This window comes from Misgurnus anguillicaudatus, chromosome 3, assembly GCF_027580225.2.
Source record: "Misgurnus anguillicaudatus chromosome 3, ASM2758022v2, whole genome shotgun sequence".
NCBI lineage: Eukaryota > Metazoa > Chordata > Actinopteri > Cypriniformes > Cobitidae > Misgurnus > Misgurnus anguillicaudatus.
In genome coordinates, this window is record NC_073339.2 from 16,814,076 (window position 1) to 16,834,212 (window position 20,137).

Below are 20,137 nucleotides of genomic sequence, written 5' to 3' on the forward strand. Positions count from 1 at the left end.
CGCCCACTTCTGGCGCCTATACCACATGTAAATTTTCGCCACTTCTGACATGTGTGCAAAATTTTATGAGTTTTCGAGCATGTTTCGCCCCTCAAAAATGCGATTCACTTTGGAGAAGAAGAAGAATAAATAATAATAATAATAATAATAATAATAATAATAATAATAAACTGAGCAAAAACAATAGGGTCCTCGCACCCCGGTGTGCTCGGGCCCTAATAATAATAAACGGAGCAAAAACAATAGGGTCCTCACACCCTGGTGTGCTCGGGCCCTAATAATAAACGGAGCAAAAACAATAGGGTCCTCACACTTGTGTGCTCGGGCCCTAATTAAAGCTGCAAGCAGCGATGGAAGGGCCCTCGCACCCATGTGCACCGCCACCCTATGGAATTAGTAAAGCAGTGAACCAGGGGGATAAGAATTAAAGTGGGTAAATATAGGTGGATATTCAAAGGAAATTTGATGTGCCACAACGCCTGTGTGCAGTAGGTGGCGCTGTGACTGTACCTGATTATTGTTATATTGACGTGTTCAGGCCGGGACCCTTATAAAACGTGTGAAGTCAGGGGCAGATCGGACCATGTATGTATGAATTACAACAGCTTCATGTTTCATGGCGAAACATCACACTTTGCCAGGCTGCCACGGACACGCCCTTCAACGAAAAGTCAAGATCTTCGCTATTTATCACCGCAAAGGGCTTAACATCAGTCTGATCAAATATGATGATGATTTGATGAAATCTCTAAGAGCAGTAAATCACAGCATAAAACATGGCATTTCCTGCTGCCTCTAGGTGGCGCTATGACTGAAGCTGAATATTGGCATTGAAATGTGTTCAGGCCAAGACCCTTATCAAACATGTGAAGCAAGGGGCAGATTTGACATCGTATGCCTTAGTTATAACAACTTCCTGTTTCATGGCGAAAATGCCGAACTTTGTCAGGCCGCCACGGACACACCCTCCAACGAAAACTCAAGATCTTCGCAATTTAGCATCGCAAAGGCCTTTAGATGAGACTGACCAAATATGATAATGATCGGATTAAATCGCTAGGAGGAGTTCGTTAAAGTACGACGCTTGGAAATGTCAAAAAATGACAGAGAAAATTCAAAATGGCCGACTTCGTGTGAGGTTTAGAGCTTAGCTCCAAGAGACTTTTTTGTAGGTCTTGGGGTGCTAGATGATCCTACCAAATTTCGTATCTCTACATTTTTCGTAGTGGGGGGGCTGTTCTCTTGAAATTTTGCAGGTGGCGCTATCGAGCCATTTCTACACGCCCACTTCTGACGCCTATACTACATGTAAATTTTCGCCACTTCTGACGCGTGTGCAAATTTTCATGAGTTTTCGGGTATGTTTAGGCACTCAAAAATGCGATCCATTTCGGAGAAGAAGAAGAAGAAGAAGAAGAAGAAGAAGAAGAAGAAAAATAATAATAATTAAAGCTGCAAGCAGCGATGGAAGGGCCCTCGCACACATGTGCACCACTACCCTATGGCATTAGGAAAGCAGTGAACCAGGGGGATATGAATTAAAGTGGGTAAATATAGGTGGATATTCAAAGGAAAATGTATGTGCCACACCACCTGTGTGCAGCAGGTGGCGCTATGACTGTACATGATTATTATTATATTGACGTGTTCAGGCCAGGACCCTTAACAAACGTGTGAAGTCTGGGGCAGATCGAACAATGAATGTCTGAATTACAACAGCTTCCTGTTTCATGGCAAAATATCACACTTTGCCAGGCTGCCACGGACACGCCCTTCAACGAAAAGTCAAGATCTTCACAGTTTATCACGGCAAAGGGCTTAACATCAGTCTGACCAAATATGATGATGATTTGATTAAATCTCTAAGAGCAGTAAATCACAGCGTAAAACATGGCATTTCCTGCTACCTCTAGGTGGCGCTATGACTGAAGCTGAATATTGGCATTAAAATGTGTTCACTTCAAGACCCTTATCAAACATGTGAAGCGTGGGGCAGATTGGACATTGTATGCCTTAGTTATAACAACTTCCTGTTTCATGGCGAAAATGCCGAACTTTGTCAGGCCGCCACGGACACACCCTCCAACGAAAAGTCAAGATCTCCGCAATTTAGCATCGCAAAGGCCTTTAGATGAGACTGACCAAATATGATAATGATCGGATTAAATCGCTAGGAGGAGTTCGTTAAAGTACGACGCTTGGAAATGTCAAAAAATGACAGAAACAATTCAAAATGGCCGACTTCCTGTGGGGTTTAGAGCTTCGCTCCAAGAGACTTTTTTGTAGGTCTTGGGGTGCTAGATGATCCTACCAAATTTCGTATCTGTACGTTTTTCGTAGTGGGGGGGCTGTTCTCTTGAAATTTTGCAGGTGGCGCTATCGAGCCATTTCTACACGCCCACTTCTGACGCCTATACTACATGTAAATTTTCGTCACTTCTGACGCGTGTGCAAATTTTCATGAGTTTTTGGGTATGTTTAGGCCCTCAAAATTGCGATCCATTTCGGAGAAGAAGAAGAAGAAGAAGAAGAAGAAGAAGAAGAAGAAGAAAAATAATAATAATAATAAACGGAGCAAAAACAATAGGGTCCTCACACCCTGGTGTGCTCGGGCCCTAATAATAAACGGAGCAAAAACAATAGGGTCCTCACACCCTGGTGTGCTCGGGCCCTAAAAATACCTTTACACAGACGGGGTCACATTTTATGGAGGGGAGTCAAGTGGACATTTTCATTCACTTTTTGTGTCTTTTCTAAAGCCTACATGCATTATAAAACATGTGATCACATGACAGTTAAATTGTAAAAACAACTATTATTGAGGACACATACCTGACGGAATAAAGTCATGACTATCATTATGATTGTCTTCATATTCATCTGGTGTGGCTTCTGTTTTTATCTCCACCATGCAGTCCTCCAGTTTGACTGAACACATCTTCAGTTCGGTCTGCCAGACCTGCTGCTGTTCTCCAGCGTTACATGCAGAATCCTGAGACTCTGTGGACGTTTAAAATACACAGACACAAGACTCTTTTTACAATCAATAAAACATACAAGAGAGAGAAAAACACCGATGATACACATCTCACGATAGCTCCTTCTTCTTCTTCTTCTTCTTTTGTTGTTTAAATGGCGGGTGGCAAACCAACTTAAGGTGCATTTACCGCCACCTACTGGATTGGAGTATGGAGCACTACTTGGTTGAATACATTTGGTGATAAAAAAAAAAAAAAAAAAGAAAAAAAAAAGATATTTAATGATTAACTCTATATCTTTTTTACCAGTTCTGTATCCTTTAAATATTTTAATAACTCCTCACGTATTTTATAATTTGTTCCTTCTCCTAATATTTCCTTGAGTGAAAGACTACTTACATTCCCATTCTTTAGTAACTGAACCAGTTCAATTCTTTCTCTGTTGTATGCTATACATTCTAGTAATACATGCTTTACTGTCTCTGGATATCCACATTTATCACAGTTACCTGTTTCATGTTTACCTATTTTATATAGACTTTGATTTAGTGCCGAATGCCCAATACGTAACCTTGTTATTATTACATCATTTTTCCTGTTATTTATCATCGTTCTTTCCACACCCACTTTTCTTTGTATACTATAAAGATGTCTTCCTCTTATTTCATTATCCCATAATCTCTGCCAACTCTTTTTCACTTCATTCCCAATTATCCCCTTTATTTCCGCTTTACTTAGCTGCAATCTGATGTTGATTTCGGGATCTTGTAATGCTTCCTTTGCCAGTTTATCAACTTCCTCATTTCCCTTTACTCCAATATGGGCTGGAACCCACAAAAACCTTACTTTTACCCCTAAGCGCTTTATGTTATATACCTTCTGTAATGTTTCGTTTAAAATATCTTGTCTGGCTAAAGATGATCCATTTTCTAAACTTTGCAGAACTGAAAGTGAGTCTGTACATATCACACTACTGTTAGGTTGCTTTTCTTCTACCCAATTTAAAGCCAATAACATGGCTACAAGTTCTGTTGTAAAAACAATTATATGATCAGTCACTCTTTTTGCTATTCTGATATTGTACTGAGGAATATAAACAGCTGCAGCTGCTCTACCTGTTTTTGGATCTTTGGATCCATCTGTGAATATGTGAGTCATGTTGCTATATGCTTGATTAATGTATTGTTGAACCATTATTTTTAATGGCAAATTTAGTTCATCTTTATGCATCTCACTATGTATGAATAGGTCTATTTCTGGCATTGGGAATAACCATGGGGGTATAGATGAAATTACAACAGATGGAGCTACCTCTATCTCTGTTATTCCCATTTCCTGTGCCTCCTCATTTGCTACCCATCCAAAACTCTTTATACTTTTATACTCATACTCCCAACAATTCTCCAGTACCTTTTTAACTGGATGTCTTTCATCATGTCCTTTAACATTAATCCAGTATCTCATTCTTAACTTTCTCCTACGAGCTTCTAGTGGCATTTCTCCCATCTCTACTTGAATAGACGGTACTGGAGATGTTCTAAATGCTCCGCAGCTAATCCTTAGAGCTTGAGTCTGAATTACCTCAATTTTTTTGAGCCATGTTTCTGATGCAGAACAGTATACCAGACACCCATAATCTATTGCCGGTCTTATTAATGAACTGTATATTCTTCTTAAAGACTGTCTACTCGTACCCCACTCAACCCCGGCCAAACATCTCATTACATTAACTCCTTTTTTACATTTATCTATTAGCTTTTTAATGTGAAAATCAAATGTTAATTTAGAGTCCATCCACATACCTAAAAACCTTACCATTTTAACTTGTTCCAATTCATGACCATACATTTTTATACTAACTCTACTATCTTTTCTCCTTTTAGAAAAACAAATGACCTGCGTTTTTGCAATTGAGAACCGGAAACCCCACTCATTCGCCCACTTTTCTACCTTATTTACTGCCCCCTGTAGACATTTTACTACAAATTTTTCATTTCTTCCCCTTTTCCATATTGCACCATCATCTGCGTACAATGACCTCCCTATCCCTGTGTCAATTTGTGTATAAATATCATTTACACGATAGCTCCTTCTTTCTTCCTTTCTTTTTTCCCTTTCTTTCTTTAGTGGGTTTATCGGAGGACTACGAGCAGAAGAGCGACTCCTACTGTACTGGAGAGAGAATACACTCAAACTTAATTGAACCTGTCATTTATTACACAAGAAGGTTTCTGAATGTTTCTTCATGGTGTGGTTAAGGCTGCTACAATTAAACCAAAGGTAAAGATCCAGGATCGGGGAATACAGTCTCTACCTCCAATTTTTGGTTTGCACATAGGCATAAAGAGGAAAATGGGGTGGGAAAAATTGTAAACCAAGTGCTGAAGAAAGAAAATAAAGACAAAAACATCAAGCTCATAAAGATAGGACATTGTATAGAAAAAAAATTATTAAAGAATGGCACAGTGTGACTTTATAATTTAAAGCAGGACACTGAGTGAAAAAAGAGCTGGAGGAACAGGAAAGAGACTATTATGAATAGGTATTAGGAATATGACACAGTAAATTAAATAGCACACGTCATTTTATACGGAAGCACATGACTTTGCGAACATTGTCAGTTACCAAAAACTGCAGAGCATGATTTAAAGAAAAAATTTAAATGTAAAGAATGTGAAAATGTAAAGAATGTAAATGACAGGAAACAATGCTGTTCTGGTGGTATGATATACGCAGAAGCCAAAAATAGCATCTTTCAATAGCAGTGGACCATTTTCGGGCACTACGTAATATCATTGCGCCTCCTGCAGCCATGTTACGGCAGCAAAATTCTTGATTATTACTATACTGACATTAGAATGAGAATATAGTTCCTAGCCATGTCTGCCAAGAAAATCGAAACTTTTAAATTTCCGTCGGTCTTAGTACACGATGTAAATACAGAAGAGTCAAGTTTTAAATAGGAAAATTATCAAAACTCTTTGGTTAATTTTGAGCGTGATGCTAATGGTCTAATCAGATTCTATGGATTGTGCTAAACTATACTAAAAGTGGTAGCGCCAAACCCGGAGATCAGTTGAATGGATTCCAAAACGGTAAATATCAAATGTTTAACTCAGGGGAGCTGGAAAATGAGCATATTTTCAAAAAAAGAGTGTCCCTTTAAGGTGCTGTTAGTTTATATCTAAACATTACACAGGCCTACAGTATTTGAGCTTAATTTTTTCTGCAAATTTTATAGTGACAGTGTCTTCATTTGTGTCCAGAGTTATGAAAATGAAAAACGCAGTGTAAAATGAAATTTGAGCCTCAGTCATCCAGTGAGAAAAAAACTCTCATGGAGCTGCCTCTCATGGAAACCCTACGGAAAATTCCAGCTAAGACCAGCATAAGCTGGTAGCTGGTTTAAGGTGGCAGTAGCTGGTTTAAGATGGTCCTCCCAGCCTGGCAAAACTGGTCAAGCTGGTGGGTCAGCTGGTCTTTCAGCCTGACCAGCTGAGTTCATCTAGATCAGCTTAAAAAGTGACCAAAAAACCAGCTACACCAGCAAAACCAACCAGCTCACCAGCCCATGCTCCTAGCTGGAGTTTTCACCAGGGAAGCCCAATGTAAACTGCCGCTTTCTTGACGGTCAGACTGTGTAAAAAAACGTCAGTAGGTCTTATTTCAAAATATTAACAATTATAACGTTTACTATTATGCTTGGTTGATCGTAAATTGTTTCAATGCAGTAATGCAGTTAACTGAAATAAACAAGGCTTGATGACGTATGCACTATGCAGCCTGCATGATGCGACCAATGAATTACATAAGTGGACGTCACGTGATCTAGATTGCGGAAGATGAACAATGTTTTGAGACTTTGGTCGTTCTCAATCCAAAGGCTGCAGCCTCCGGAGGTCGCGTTTGCGGGCTGCATACGTCATCAAGACTGTCTTATTTTTGAATATTAACAATTATAAAATTGACTGTTATTCTTAGTTAATCGTAAATCGTTGTAATATGCTTATAACTTGCGAATGTACTGCTCAGTTAACGGTAATAAATCAGGCTTGATGACGTGTGCATCCTGCATGTGCGACCTCCGGAGTCTGCACCCTTTAGATTGAGAAACGGCCTTTGTACACATCTCCAAAACTTCCTTAAATCGGATGGTACTTCTTCTATCATCAAAGGAATCATGTCAGCGGTCGTCCACGTCCTTATACCGTTCTTGCTTTGCATTGCGCTTGCAAACACAGACATTTTCAACGAGGTTTTGGTGGACGTGACTTACGATCACTATGCGGAGAAAAAAGTCGACAGTCTGCCCGCTTTCCTGGCCATGCCGTTCAACTGTCTGATCAATTTAGGATATATATTATTGGGCATCTATTGGCTATTTCATCGGATAACAGACTTTAAAGACAGCCGTGCGACCAGCTACACCAAAGACGTTTTCGCGCTGATGGCAATCGCTTACGGGCCCGTGCAGTGGGTGCGCCTGTCCACCTTGCGCCGTGCACCCTCTGTTTTGGACCAGTGGTTCACGTTACCTATTTTTGCATGGGTACCGGTGTGGTGTAATGTCATTGTTAACGGCTGGTCGTCGCGTTACGCTTTAATGGTGGAATTCTGCTCTATTCTCAGCTACGGACTTTCGCTTTTACATGACCGAGGGTTTGAAGTTGTGCTGGGTTGCCACATCGCCTTCGCTGTGTTTAAAGGCGTCCGAGCGCAGATGAGTCACGGAGACGCGCTGTCTTTGCGCTACTTTTGGTTGGCTTTGCTTTTTTGCTTTGGTTTTGTGACTCTGAAGCTTCTGGATCACACTCTTGCAGAGTACTGGATGTTTCAAAATCTCACTGGACATTTTTGGTCCAAAGTTTGCGACATTCTTCAGTTCCATTACGGATTTTGTTTTCTCACTCACCTCAGTAAAAATGCACAGAAACGCTCTTCATAACATGAATGTCATTTTAATGAGTGCATACACAATATCATTGAATAATGTACAAAACTTAATTAAGCTTATTGGTTGCCAGAAATCCAAAAATTACACCAAAAGTGTCATTTGGAGATTATGGGAATTATTTGTTGATACAGACTAATAAGACTAATTTTATTTGTACAAATAAAGTGTACAGATGTGTAAAATCTTACATACAGTACCTTAATAATGTTCACAGAAGTCCAGATGTTTATCAAGGCACTTTCTTACACGTTTTATGTGGATGAAATTAAAGTAAAATGTAACAAACGTCCTTAGCATTTGACATAAGAGTGGATCTAAAAAAGAATAATAATAATAAACAGCATAAGACTCTTTATTAAGTACATTTTGCATGTGAGCCTCTTTATCAACCCCAAAAGGGTATAAATGTACATGTGTAATACATATAAACAAAATGAAATGTGGGTTGTGTCAACCCATGTTTGGGTAAAATATAGACAAATGAGTTGGAGCCCACTTTTAAACTTGATAGCAAATAAAACTGTAAAAAGAATGTGTCATTTGTTATCAATACCATTTTTTTGTGCAACCAAAAATACAAATTTTTATTCAATACTTATTTCATTATATAGTTACCTACACACGCTGTAATCCTTTTTATTATTTATTAACTTACGCATGCTGTAATCCTCATGTTTCAAGTCTCTTAATGCCAGTCAACACTGGCTCAGAAAGACATGATTTCTTATTGTTCCACAGTAGTATGAGCACTGCATTTCGAAAATCTTTATTTGTGCAATAGATGAAAGGGTTCAAAACGCAGTCCAGATACGCCATGACTGAAGACAGGGATCTCAGCCATTCGGGGGAAGGAGACAGGTCAAACCTTCCCAGAAGAATCAACTAGGAAAAGACGAATAAATAGAATATTTGCATGTGAAAATAAGGTAAGAGCTAAACAGATTAACTAATTATATCACATTCGCTTACTTGTATTGGAAATTGCATTATGAAAACATTCAAACCTGTTGTCATCAGTTGTACCCATGTGAATATCTGACATTTCTTACCTCAGATGCAGTAAATGGAGCATAGCAGAACAGATACAAAATCACCAGCAGTCCAGTGACGGAGGACAGGTCACCCTGGCTACAGAGAGACAAAATAATACACATGCAAACTTATCGATAGCCAAACCTCTGTATTGTAGCAGTTCTAATAAATCACACCTGGAGCAGTCTTTCCCATAGCCTGCATAAGTCAGGATGCAGCAGGACAGTATGAGAAGAAATGGAATAAACATTGAGATGGAGAAGACACATAGGATGTAAACCAGCATGTCGGAGTAACTGCTTTCCCAGAACACGGCACACAGCATTTCTGCAGGATCAAACCTGAACCGGGGATAATGACAAGTATGGATGCTATTTTGATTTGGATAATGGATACAGATAATGATCTACTGTCTGAATACTTACTTTATCCATTTATATATTACGGGCACTGCTCCGAATACAGATCCAGTACACCATGATGCCAAACATGCTACTGTCATGACATTTGACAGCCCTTTACCTTTAGAGGGGATACCCAAAAAACGCTGAACACAGAGAACCGCTAAAATTGCAGGGAATAGAAAAAGATGCTCATAAGTTCATGCCATATTCATTTTGTTGTAAATTAGTACTGCTTTGATGTATGTACCATACGTGGAAATTAAATCTCTTATTATGCTAAACAAGCATACCTAAGCTTCCGATAGAAGAAGTGATGAAGGTGAATTTTAGCAGGCTGACCACCTCACACCACGGTGAGATCTGACCTTCAGTCAGCACAGCCAAGAGCGAGCCACAGATGATGAGGATAGAGCAGAAGAAATCTGAAAGTGTGAGGCTGACAAATGGCAGCCAGTAAATGCACTTAAAATGATCTTTACACTGTAAGAAAGAAAAACAAATGGAAAGTCACTATATTGTGTAATTCAAGAATCTGCTAAAGTATTCTAGACATAAAATCTTCTAAAATATATATTTTTATTATAATATACATTAGGTATACAGTAAGTTAGTAAAAATATTTTTGTTGCTCTTACCATTACTTTAACTACGAGAACCAGTCCATTTCCCAGAACACCCAGTATCATCTCCATGGTGAGAATAGGACCAAGCACAGATTTCTCAACTCTGGACCAGTACTTCTCCTCTGATGCTGTTAAATTCTGTGAGTTGTTCACTGAAACAAATGCAACTTCAATTTGACAGCTTCTAAAATGCATAGGTTAATGTAACTACAAGCAAGCATTGTGGTAAAGTATATTTACGTCAACCTTGCTCACTTCATGATATTCTATGAATCATGATATTCAATTCAGTCTATGAATCAATCATCACATCACATTAAATTACTCTTTTCCAAAAACTTGACAGAATTATATGCAGAACTGATCAACTTACTTTGTCACTTAAGCAGAAAACCACGGATGAACCAAACATATACCCCAATGCTTCACACACTGTTGTTGTATGGATACGTGATGCTTCAGACACAGTTGTGATTACGTAGGGATGAACGTCACACCTTTCTTTAATTAAACTTATATTGCCTCATTAAGCATTAGCCATGAAACCCTTATTCTGCTTTTTTCACAGTGACAGCACTAAATGGTGTGTATGGCAGAGCATCAGTATAACAGAAAGGATTCCTCCTAAACTACATAAGATTTCAGCATAAGATTTAAGTTTAAACAATATAACTTAGAATTGTGTTAGATAACCTCAAAATATAAATGTTGTCAATTTAAATATATTCTCAAAACTTCAGTCTAAATGAAGTTTTAACTAAACCCTTTCAAAAATTAACAATGGTTTTACAACAGTTAAAAAAATAATAGTTACTGTTGTAAAACTTTGGTTACCACAAAATAACCATGGTTTTGCTAATTGTAATAAATACACAAAAAACATAATTACTACACTTTTACCACAAAAAACAAGGTTAATTTTAACACATTATTATCATGGTATTATAATATTATATAAAACACAATATGCTATACTTTTAATTGTTTAACCTGTTAAACTCCAAAAAAATGTATACCGACAGAATTTAATCTTTAGCCTAATACTTATTTGGAGTAAAATTATTAAATACTTGCTAAAATTAAATTTAAATCTGTACAAATAGTTAATCAGACATGTTTCGTCAAAAAAAAAAAAATATTACACCAAAGTAATATGATATGCTCTTAAAATTCTGATTTACTGTACTATGAAAGGCCATTTAAGGTCAATTTCCTTGTTATGTAAACGATTAATAAAATATAACTGGAATTTTATAAGTCCAATTCTATTACTATAATTTAAATATAATTTTACTTATTATATAAATCACAATTATTATTATTATTATTATTTTATACAAATCAAAATGACGCTGTCGTATAACACAATCTGTGACCTCACTTCCGGCGTACTGCTCGTGCGTTTCCTTACTCGTCCGCTGTTCTGGTTGAGAAGGCCAAATAGCGACTGTCCGGTGAGTGCGGACTCGTTTTTAACCTTCCTTCGTTCCTCGTCTTTCTGAGAGATAAGACATTGCATTTTGTCGAACTGATTAAAATAATGTAATACTACTAAAGAAAATGTTGGTGTACGAGTTAAACTAATAATAACGTTACAGACAGTAAAAGTCCTTGAGAAATGAACCGGTGGCTGCTACTACACCATACACTGTATAGGCAACATTATTAGCGCTTTAAACATTAAACATGAATAGGAATATGCATGTGTCAGTTAAACATGTATATGTATGCGTTACTGCTGTTGTTCTTAAGTGCTAAAAGTGTGGACTACACGGACGATTTTGTGCTCGTGTCCTGAACTTCTGTGCTGTTGTCTACCACTGTGTGAGATACACGGTCACGCAGTTGTGACATGCATTTGTATTTTGCTCATGTTACATGCGTACTGTTTATATATATTTGAGAAATTTGATAATGTGGTGCTGAATGTAACCATGTTTAATACATCTGCTGCCCCGCGGAACCAATGCTTATAAGCGGAACCAATGTTTTGGGTTTTTGTTTACTTCTTGTAAGGGAACTCCAATCATGCTGCACACTGTTTTGTATAAAAGCTCTCCTGTACTGTTAAAATGGTGTTACTTTTTTATTAAAAAATATATATTTGCGTAATTTTAACGTGTTTTTCAATAATGTCACGTGTTATAAACAAGTTAATGACTTGTTTACCAAAATGTTGTACTAGCGAATAGCGATAACTAGCCAAAATCAAATTGAATGTAATTTAGTTTTGTGAGGAAAAACACAAATATTAACAAAAGGCTTTTCTTTCCACCATATTCCTCTATTTTCTTTTAATACCCCACAGTGTATTTAGCTCGAGATGTCTGCAGCATTACGATTGCTCTACACTGCATCCAGGCCAGGTGGGTGTACAGATGAATAAACTTTAATGGTGCAAAAAATATAATAGCAATGATTGATGTTACATTTATAGATATTAACCCATTCAGACCTGATTTTTTAGGTGTTTTATCACTGTGCCTTATTTTGATTGGTAGATTTTTGATCCACAAAATATGTGATGTCCTTTCCAGTGGACACCGGGTCTGAATGGGTTAAAATATATTCTAATCTACAGCAGTGTTTCCTGGCCAGAACCAAAAATGTCTTTCATATAAGTAATAAGTCATTTTGTTGCAAGCCTAATTGTGTCATCGTTTTCTTCTTTAGGATCATTATTGGTCGGTCAAAATCTTGCACGTCCTCTCAGCCTATCAGCACACAGGGCTGGAGTTAGTAAGTATATTAACTACTTAAACAGCCACTTCAGTGTATGAAAAAGTCTATTTAGATGCCCTTAAATTGTCACATTACAATTTCTTTATTACGCAGAATATGTCAATAATCTGGAAGATGCCACAGATATGAAGTCCATCACGGACCGTGCGGCTCAGACTCTTCTTTGGACAGAGTTGTTTAGAGGTCGGAAACAACTTGATCTTTTTGATTTTGTTTTTTAACCCCCATAAGTCATCACACAACTTAAAAGAGTTGTTTAGAGGGTTGGGAATGACATTGAGCTACCTTTTCCGTGAGCCTGCTACCATCAACTACCCATTCGAGAAGGGCCCTCTGTCACCCCGTTTCCGTGGTGAACATGCACTGCGCAGGTATCCCTCTGGAGAGGAGCGATGCATTGCGTGTAAACTGTGTGAGGCCATATGCCCAGCCCAGGTATAACTACAGTTTTTCAGTTTTTTACTTCCCTCATGGAATGAATTATTGCAAAAATATTATAACTTTCCAGAATACTTCTCCCTCCCAAAAATGCAGTGAAGTTTATGGCAACTATGTTTTTCTCACAGGCCATCACAATTGAGGCAGAACCCCGCGCTGACGGAAGCAGGCGAACCACACGCTATGACATTGATATGACCAAATGCATCTACTGTGGCTTCTGCCAAGAAGCGTGTCCTGTGGACGCAATTGTAGAGGTAAAAGCATCCCAGCACACTGTTTCACCTGTTATATTTTAAATTATTTTGGCATGTTGCTTTACATGAGGTATATATAACTCGTTCATTCCAACAAATTAACTGAAGATATCGTGTGTTGCTACTTGTCTGTCTTTCTCTCAGGGCCCCAACTTTGAGTTCTCAACTGAGACTCACGAGGAACTGCTTTATAATAAGGAGAAACTCCTCAACAATGGAGACAAGTGGGAGGCTGAGATCGCTGCCAACATTCAGGCTGACTATCTCTACAGATAAACAGTCTGTCAGTTACGCTTTATGGACTGTCTCATCTCAACCCAGAAACAGTACATGATTTATCACGTTCCCTTCTCTATAGAAAAAAGTTTCAATGGCATAATACAGGTTTGGTTTAGTTACAGTTGTGCTGAGTGCTCCTTTTCAAAACCAAGGAACTGATTTTTTTAAAAATGCACATACTGATTTCTATTTTGTAGTGTTAGCATGCATACATACAACATGGAGTTCAACCTCAGCACATTTATGTCACATACAATACAGTGACCTTTGTGGTGCTTTACATTTTGATGTACATCTTATTTTGATGTACATCTAAAGCATGTTAAGTTCTTCCTGTGGCTGTAGGATTTTCATACAGCAGTTGCAGAGGAACTAACAGCCAAATAACCATATTGTTATGGAAAACTGAAATGGGCGATGCACCGCTATGAGGTCTACTGTATGTTAAATCTTCACTTTAAGATACTCAATCTGTCCACCCCCTACCCCTTATGTGCATCCGAAGGATATAACGGAAAATAATATGTAATGCTTAATAGCACTTCAAGTATGTTGAATTATTCTCACGTTGTATCTATTCAGGTAAACAGTTTTATTTGTCCTCGTGAGAATTGTACAAAGACTAAATACTTGTGGACCGTAAATAATAAATGAATGCTCTGTCCAAATCTTTTAACAATCTACTGTTTGACTTTCTTAAATAAAGTAGCAACCTATTGATTGATAATATTTTGTATAGCTTCATAAGGGTTACGCATAACAATGCATAGTTAGATACTGTTATTAAGATTTTTAAAAAGGCTTTTTGTTTCATTTGGATTCATGTGAAAAATATCCTTTTAGCCTATTTTATAAAAATTCCAGTGGAAAAAAAGCTAATAATTATTATTTTTTTGGATCCTGCTGAAAGTAGACAGTAACTTATTTTTCTTTAATTACAGTACAAAAAAAATGCTGTAATTATGCAGCTGGTTGCCAGTAACTTACTGTAGAAGGTAAAGTCTGAAAATGTTTCCTGTTCATTTTACTTTGAACAAACTGTTGCCAGTAAATAACATACATGTAAAATCTACAGTAAGTTACTGGCAACCAGCTGCCAGTAATACTGTAATTTCTACAGAAAATGTACAGTGTATGGTCCATTACAATTAAATGCAAATGAGAAACAGCAACATTAATTTAAGGTTTATATATGTTTTATTGAAGATCGAAATAATACTATTTTTCATATTAAAAGCATATTTTATTTTTAGGATAAAATGTCTGTTTTTCATTTCAGCAAGCTTTTGAACACGTAGATTCTGTGGCACATGATCATGACGGAGCTGATGTTTACACTAGAGCAGAACAGAACATTAAGATTGACATTCCCAGTCATAGCATCAATATTATAAAATATACAGAAAAGAAAATAACATTTACATTTAGGCAATTGGCAGACACTTTTGTCCAAAGAAACTTACAAAGATTAGGAAATAATAAAAGCAATGTGTCATAGGCAATAGTACAAAAAGGTGCTTATAACAAAATACAAGTATTTTAGGTATTGAAGATACAACATCTCCCCCTGTGACAGAATCTTAACAGTTTGGTTTAGGGAGAACTAGGATAAGTCACTGGCCCACGCACTGAATCCATTACAAGAGTCCCACCCCCAACCAGTGGGCATGGGGCTTGACACTACAAATCGATACCCACCGAACATCATCAAAAACCGGTTGAGTAATGGAAGATGGAGGCGAGACTGTGTCAGCCATCTCCGTGATGCCTGTCTGGGGGGTGGTGGAGAAACAGGACTAAGTAAAGTCCTGGGGACATGACTAAAATGTGCAATTTATCTAAAATATAAGAATTTTTTAATGGTAAAAATTGTAAAAGCAAAGATGGGATATTTTATGAAGAAGAATTTTATGCTTTACATTTAAAGTGAAAATATAGGAGCTGATAACAAACCAAACACTGTTGTGTTCTATGTGATTTTTATTATTATATTTTTTTATTATATATTTTAATTAGGTGTAAATTAACATGCAGGATACTTTGCTTAATAATAACAATTATTTTAGAGTTAGTTTTCTTGCATTTTTATATAATGTCCTGGGGACAGAAATGGCTGTTTGCATGGATAACTTGTTGAGGTAGATTAGCTACCCAGCATACAACTGTTGCTGTAATCCGCTCTGAGAGGATAGACTTAGGACAACTAGCAGTCTGGCACTACACTGCCATATTGTTTGTTATTTTGTCATAAATAAAGAAATCTATTATTGAGTTATGCTTTTTTAGTTTTTCAGTGTGAAAACGACATTATTGCTATTTTTCTACGTTAATATAACCTGTAATACATTGAACCGACGATGAAGGACCGTCTGGAACAACTAAAAGCGGTAAGAGAATTTACGAGTTACGATGAAAAATTATTGCTTAATAGTAAATAAAATCCAAAGCAATTTACAGTTTTCTCATTTATTATGAGCCTGGGTGTTACCTGGGATCGAATCTGTTAAGTAATGTTGATGGGCATTAAAACGGAAGTTTGCAGTTTAACTTTTCCCTTGATTTCTTTATGTAAATATCTTTATAAATGGTTACTTTTTAAATAATGATGATTACGAATAAATTAGCTAGGGCGTATAGTGTTTTTATATACTTTTTTAAGGGTTACGGTAACGCTCACCGAGGAGCGCGTCAAATAGCAAACGGTCATTGAACGTTGAATCCATGTCCCTTGGGAACAATGTTCATCAATATTTCATTTCAACCATTAAATTCACTTTGTTTTTAACCTTTTACATGGCCTTAATCAGTCAATATTAAAGATATTATGATTATAATTTCACAATGTTTTTTACATGATAGTGGTCCCATTTGACCATGGTAGCAGTACTTTAGCATTTAATGCTTTGTGTTCTTGTCCTGACAGAAGTCTGATCAAACACCTGATGATGTGGAAATTCCAGTGGAAAATAAAGAGTTTATGGATGAGTTTTTCACACAGGTATAGGCCTATGTGAATTAACTGTTAATTTCAAATTAATGTTTGCATATTTTTAAGTGTCACAAGTGACTTTTTGTCTGTGTTTTTGTTTTATAGATTGAGGAAATCCGAAGCAGTATAGACAAGATTGATGAGAATGTGAATGAGATAAAGCGACTATATTCCGTCATCCTCTCTGCACCTACATCAGAGCAGAGTTAGTCCTATTACAATTTACTTTTACTAACCACCCATCTACTTACCTTGTTTAATTTATTCTGATGTATCTTTAAAGCAGTGTTTCTGAACCAGGGGTGCGGCGGTCCACTATACAGAGATTTTAAAATTTTCATTTTATGACCCACCAGATAGGTATAATTTATCATGGGACCACCAACATATTTTTAAATGTAAATCAGATGAGGAAAACACATTTTGTCTCTTTCATAATTTTATTTTCCTTATCATTTTAAGTTTGATTGCAGTACTAAAATAACTTATGGTATATGATATCGACATCATTGTAGCCCACCGACTTTGTGTGACCCACAGGAGAAAACTTCTGTAATACAGTCCTCAGCAAACTTCCAAAGGGGTCTTAAGAAGACTTAAAATTATATGCATAAAATTAAGTTAAAACAACTAAAGATCAAGAAAATGTTTTTTTTACTAATATACACCTTTCTAGTTATGCCAAGCTGTAGAATATTATTTATTGGGGAAAAAGGTACTTAAAATTTATTTAATTTATTTATTATCTCCACATGTACAATTGATGTGAAATTGTTTGTATACTTGCTTGTAATTTTCTCTTTCTATCTCCAATTTTTATTTCTCACTCAGGGACACAGGATGAGTTGGAAGCAGTTACCAATGAAATAAAGAAACTGGCCAACAATGCTCGCAACAAACTCAAAAGTCAGTTTTTTATTTTCAATATACAAATTGTGTTTACTTGTGCAGTAATTCCTTGATTACTTTGATTTTATTCACTTTGAACAATTCTTTGTGACTAGATCATCATGTCACTACATCATATATATGATGACAATACGTTGCTGTGCTATTGTTTGACAATAAGAGTTGAAATAGCAAAAACAGCAATATTTTTAACAGGCATTGAGCAGAGTTTGGCAGCTAACACAGAGGAGAGAATTTCGGCAGACGTACGAATAAAGAAATCCCAGGTAACCCACCCAACACTTTATCTTCTACTAGCCCACAGATGTCAATTTCTTACTTTTTTATTCATTGTGATGTTTATCTAATCATTTTTAGCATGCCATTCTTGCTAAGAAGTTTGTGGAGGTGATGACCAAATACAATGAAGCACAACTGGAGTTTAGAGAGAAGAGCAAAGGACGTATCCAGAGACAGCTAGAGATAAGTTAGTGAAAATCACAAAGACTTTCTTCCGGACTGCTATAAAAAAAAACTTTGTAAAGCACAATGTTACATGCATGAGTAAGGTCAATGTTAAGTTCTCTCTCGCAGCTGGCAAAACCACTACTGATGAGGAACTGGAAGAAATGCTTGATGGAGGGAATGCTGCAGTATTCACAGCAGGGGTGGGAACATTTTCTGTATACTGTAATGTATGTCTGTATATGATGTGGAGTATGAGATATATGACACATTTTTTATGTCCATTTCAAACAACATTTTCTACAGATAATGGACTCTGGGATTTCAAAGCAAGCACTAAGTGAGATTGAGGCACGACACAAAGATATTATGCGACTGGAGAGCAGCATAAAGGAGTTGCATGACATGTTTGTGGACATCGCAGTGCTTGTAGAGAATCAGGTGCATGCTTATTTCATTTCTAGAAAAAATGCAAAGGATTTAGCGCCACCTTCTGGGAATTCTGCTCAGTTTGAGACTATTGTAAGCACCCAAAGTTTTACAAGTTGTTAACATTTTACTCTGTTTTATTTACAGGGAAGCATGATAGACAGGATTGAGAGCAACATGGACCAATCGGTGGGCTTTGTGGAAAGAGCGGTAGCTGACACTAAAAAGGCTGCCAAGTTCCAACAGGAAGCACGCAGGGTGAGCTGGGAAATTAAGCCGAACAAATGTGCCATATTATTGTATATAAGTTGTATGTTTTTATGATGCAGTTGTCTTGGAGCATATTTTCACTATTAAGTTTTTTCTGTTTTTCATCCTACTGCATTTTCTTCTTTGATTGATGTCCTATTACTATTTCATGTGAATTTACATAATCTCTGTTCTCTCCAATTTCTCTTCCTCACTACCATTATTTACTTTGACCTTTTCTATTGTTATTAAATAATTATCATACTCTTCCTGTGTAGAAAAAGATGATGATCATAGTGTGTTGCACGATTCTTGCGGTCATCTGTGGTTCTCTGGTGTATAGCTGGCTGACATAAGCTTTCTGCAAGGTAATAGTAAATATTGTTGTGCTTCTTTTTACCAGTAATGTGCCAATGATGGCCCATTTGTGTGTAATAAAAGACTGACAGTAGAAATACTATCAGGCTTTTGAAATGATGTATGCTGTAAAGTGACGTTCTGTCTCTCCAGGTGAAGAAGCTGTGATCCATCAGAAGAAGCGTCTTAGTGCCGATGAGCCATGTTTACTGTGCTTCTGTGTCCCGATTCCAGAAATTTATATATATTATTTATATATTTGTTCATTCTATCTTCAATTTAACTGGCCTTGCACTTATAGATGCATTATAATAAAATGTGACGTACTAGCTACCTTGTATTTTATATAAAGTTCTGTTGTGAATGTATATTTACAGTCAACTTGATTCAGGGAAGTTATTTATTTTGTGTATTAAGATAAAACATAATAAGAGGCTGATGATTTTGTTTTAGATGCCTCAGTTTTGTAACTGACAAGGGGACCCTAGACTTTTAATATTTTGTGTGCATTATTTGCAAAATATAATGTTTAGAGGATAATAGGGATTCATTATTTATCATTTGTTTATATACCACTGTGGAGTAGCACATAGTTGATTGTATTTCCAAAGTTTAGTTGATATTTTTTACTTGTGTAAGTGGTAAGTATAGAGTTGCATATTTAAAGTAATTGAATTTATATAGGCCTGTGAATACATGTGATTCAAAACTGATTCTTATTATTATTATCTAGTCTTATTATTTCATTTAGACTTATAAATTCATTTGTATTATCTATGCAAAGAACAACTATACAGTAGTATACAGAAATGATATATTGTATTGAGTATGCAGACTATTAAAACATTAAGCAAAAACTTTTTACTTTTTTATTGACAATGAATAACACTTGTCTTTGCTCCTAAACATTTGTTCTTTTATAAGTAATGTTTCCCCAAAATAAAATAAAAACGTTGTACAAGAAAGCTAATTATTATAACTTTCATTGATAATAATAATAGATACAGATATAGGCAAGAAGCTTCCGGCAATATTTTCGTTTCGTGTGTTTCT

At 36.6% G+C, this 20,137-nt stretch overlaps 5 protein-coding genes across 6 annotated transcripts in view; 3 read left to right on the forward strand and 2 right to left on the reverse strand.

The window, feature by feature from the left end:
• Nucleotides 1–5,043, reverse strand: part of LOC129444309 (uncharacterized) — a 47,757-nt gene extending 42,714 nt beyond the window's left edge. Inside the window, exon 1 of the mRNA XM_055204918.2 lies at nucleotides 2,833–5,043. Within this exon, the coding sequence (XP_055060893.2) occupies nucleotides 2,833–2,938 (106 nt within the window). The 5' untranslated portion in view covers nucleotides 2,939–5,043. The remainder of the gene's footprint in view (nucleotides 1–2,832) is intronic.
• A 2,003-nt stretch (nucleotides 5,044–7,046) lies between these two features.
• On the forward strand, nucleotides 7,047–8,119 carry tmem187 (transmembrane protein 187). The gene has a single exon (XM_055204919.2). It carries the CDS (start codon nucleotides 7,159–7,161, stop codon nucleotides 7,921–7,923), a length of 765 nt encoding a protein of 254 aa, XP_055060894.2. The 5' UTR covers nucleotides 7,047–7,158; the 3' UTR covers nucleotides 7,924–8,119.
• Nucleotides 8,120–8,348: 229 nt separating this feature from the next.
• On the reverse strand, nucleotides 8,349–11,052 carry LOC129444308 (visual pigment-like receptor peropsin). 2 transcript variants are annotated; one of them, XM_055204915.2, is made up of 7 exons: nucleotides 10,365–11,052; nucleotides 10,004–10,143; nucleotides 9,659–9,848; nucleotides 9,390–9,528; nucleotides 9,141–9,305; nucleotides 8,982–9,060; nucleotides 8,349–8,814 (listed from the first exon to the last, which is right to left on the reverse strand). In XM_055204915.2, coding segments are annotated over exons 1-7 (927 nt in total). In that variant the 5' UTR covers nucleotides 10,366–11,052; the 3' UTR covers nucleotides 8,349–8,601. The 2 variants fall into 2 exon arrangements, with proteins under 2 accessions (XP_055060890.2, XP_055060889.2); XM_055204914.2 differs by having other exon boundaries at nucleotides 10,004–11,052.
• A 294-nt stretch (nucleotides 11,053–11,346) lies between these two features.
• ndufs8a (NADH:ubiquinone oxidoreductase core subunit S8a) lies at nucleotides 11,347–14,386 on the forward strand. Its single transcript, XM_055204924.2, has 7 exons — nucleotides 11,347–11,445; nucleotides 12,300–12,357; nucleotides 12,665–12,730; nucleotides 12,827–12,916; nucleotides 12,996–13,168; nucleotides 13,300–13,428; nucleotides 13,573–14,386. The coding sequence occupies exons 2-7, from the start codon at nucleotides 12,315–12,317 to the stop codon at nucleotides 13,702–13,704; spliced, it is 633 nt and encodes a 210-aa protein (XP_055060899.2). The 5' UTR covers nucleotides 11,347–11,445; nucleotides 12,300–12,314; the 3' UTR covers nucleotides 13,705–14,386.
• A 1,457-nt stretch (nucleotides 14,387–15,843) lies between these two features.
• On the forward strand, nucleotides 15,844–20,087 carry stx3a (syntaxin 3a). The gene is made up of 11 exons (XM_055204921.2): nucleotides 15,844–16,094; nucleotides 16,631–16,705; nucleotides 16,802–16,901; nucleotides 17,528–17,602; nucleotides 17,801–17,871; nucleotides 17,963–18,071; nucleotides 18,179–18,252; nucleotides 18,356–18,490; nucleotides 18,626–18,736; nucleotides 19,006–19,095; nucleotides 19,238–20,087. Exons 1-10 carry the CDS (start codon nucleotides 16,065–16,067, stop codon nucleotides 19,081–19,083), a joined length of 858 nt encoding a protein of 285 aa, XP_055060896.2. The 5' UTR covers nucleotides 15,844–16,064; the 3' UTR covers nucleotides 19,084–19,095; nucleotides 19,238–20,087.
• Nucleotides 20,088–20,137: the final 50 nt, after the last annotated feature.

Excerpts from the sequence above, each read along its gene's own strand:
- tmem187 (XM_055204919.2), top strand. The coding sequence starts at position 7,159 with ATGTCAGCGGTCGTCCACGTCCTTATACCGTTCTTGCTTTGCATTGCG.
- LOC129444308 (XM_055204914.2), bottom strand. The coding sequence starts at position 10,186 with ATGCATTTTAGAAGCTGTCAAATTGAAGTTGCATTTGTTTCAGTGAAC. Across the intron at positions 9,849-10,003 it reads TTCTCGTAGTTAAAGTAATG|TGTAAAGATCATTTTAAGTG; the intron begins GTAAGAGCAACA and ends TCTTTCTTACAG. Across the intron at positions 9,061-9,140 it reads TATGGGAAAGACTGCTCCAG|CCAGGGTGACCTGTCCTCCG; the intron begins GTGTGATTTATT and ends GTCTCTCTGTAG.
- ndufs8a (XM_055204924.2), top strand. The coding sequence starts at position 12,315 with ATGTCTGCAGCATTACGATTGCTCTACACTGCATCCAGGCCAG. Across the intron at positions 12,358-12,664 it reads CTACACTGCATCCAGGCCAG|GATCATTATTGGTCGGTCAA; the intron begins GTGGGTGTACAG and ends TTTCTTCTTTAG. Across the intron at positions 12,917-12,995 it reads TTGGACAGAGTTGTTTAGAG|GGTTGGGAATGACATTGAGC; the intron begins GTCGGAAACAAC and ends AGTTGTTTAGAG.
- stx3a (XM_055204921.2), top strand. The coding sequence starts at position 16,065 with ATGAAGGACCGTCTGGAACAACTAAAAGCG. Across the intron at positions 16,706-16,801 it reads TGGATGAGTTTTTCACACAG|ATTGAGGAAATCCGAAGCAG; the intron begins GTATAGGCCTAT and ends TTTGTTTTATAG. Across the intron at positions 16,902-17,527 it reads TGCACCTACATCAGAGCAGA|GGACACAGGATGAGTTGGAA; the intron begins GTTAGTCCTATT and ends TTTCTCACTCAG.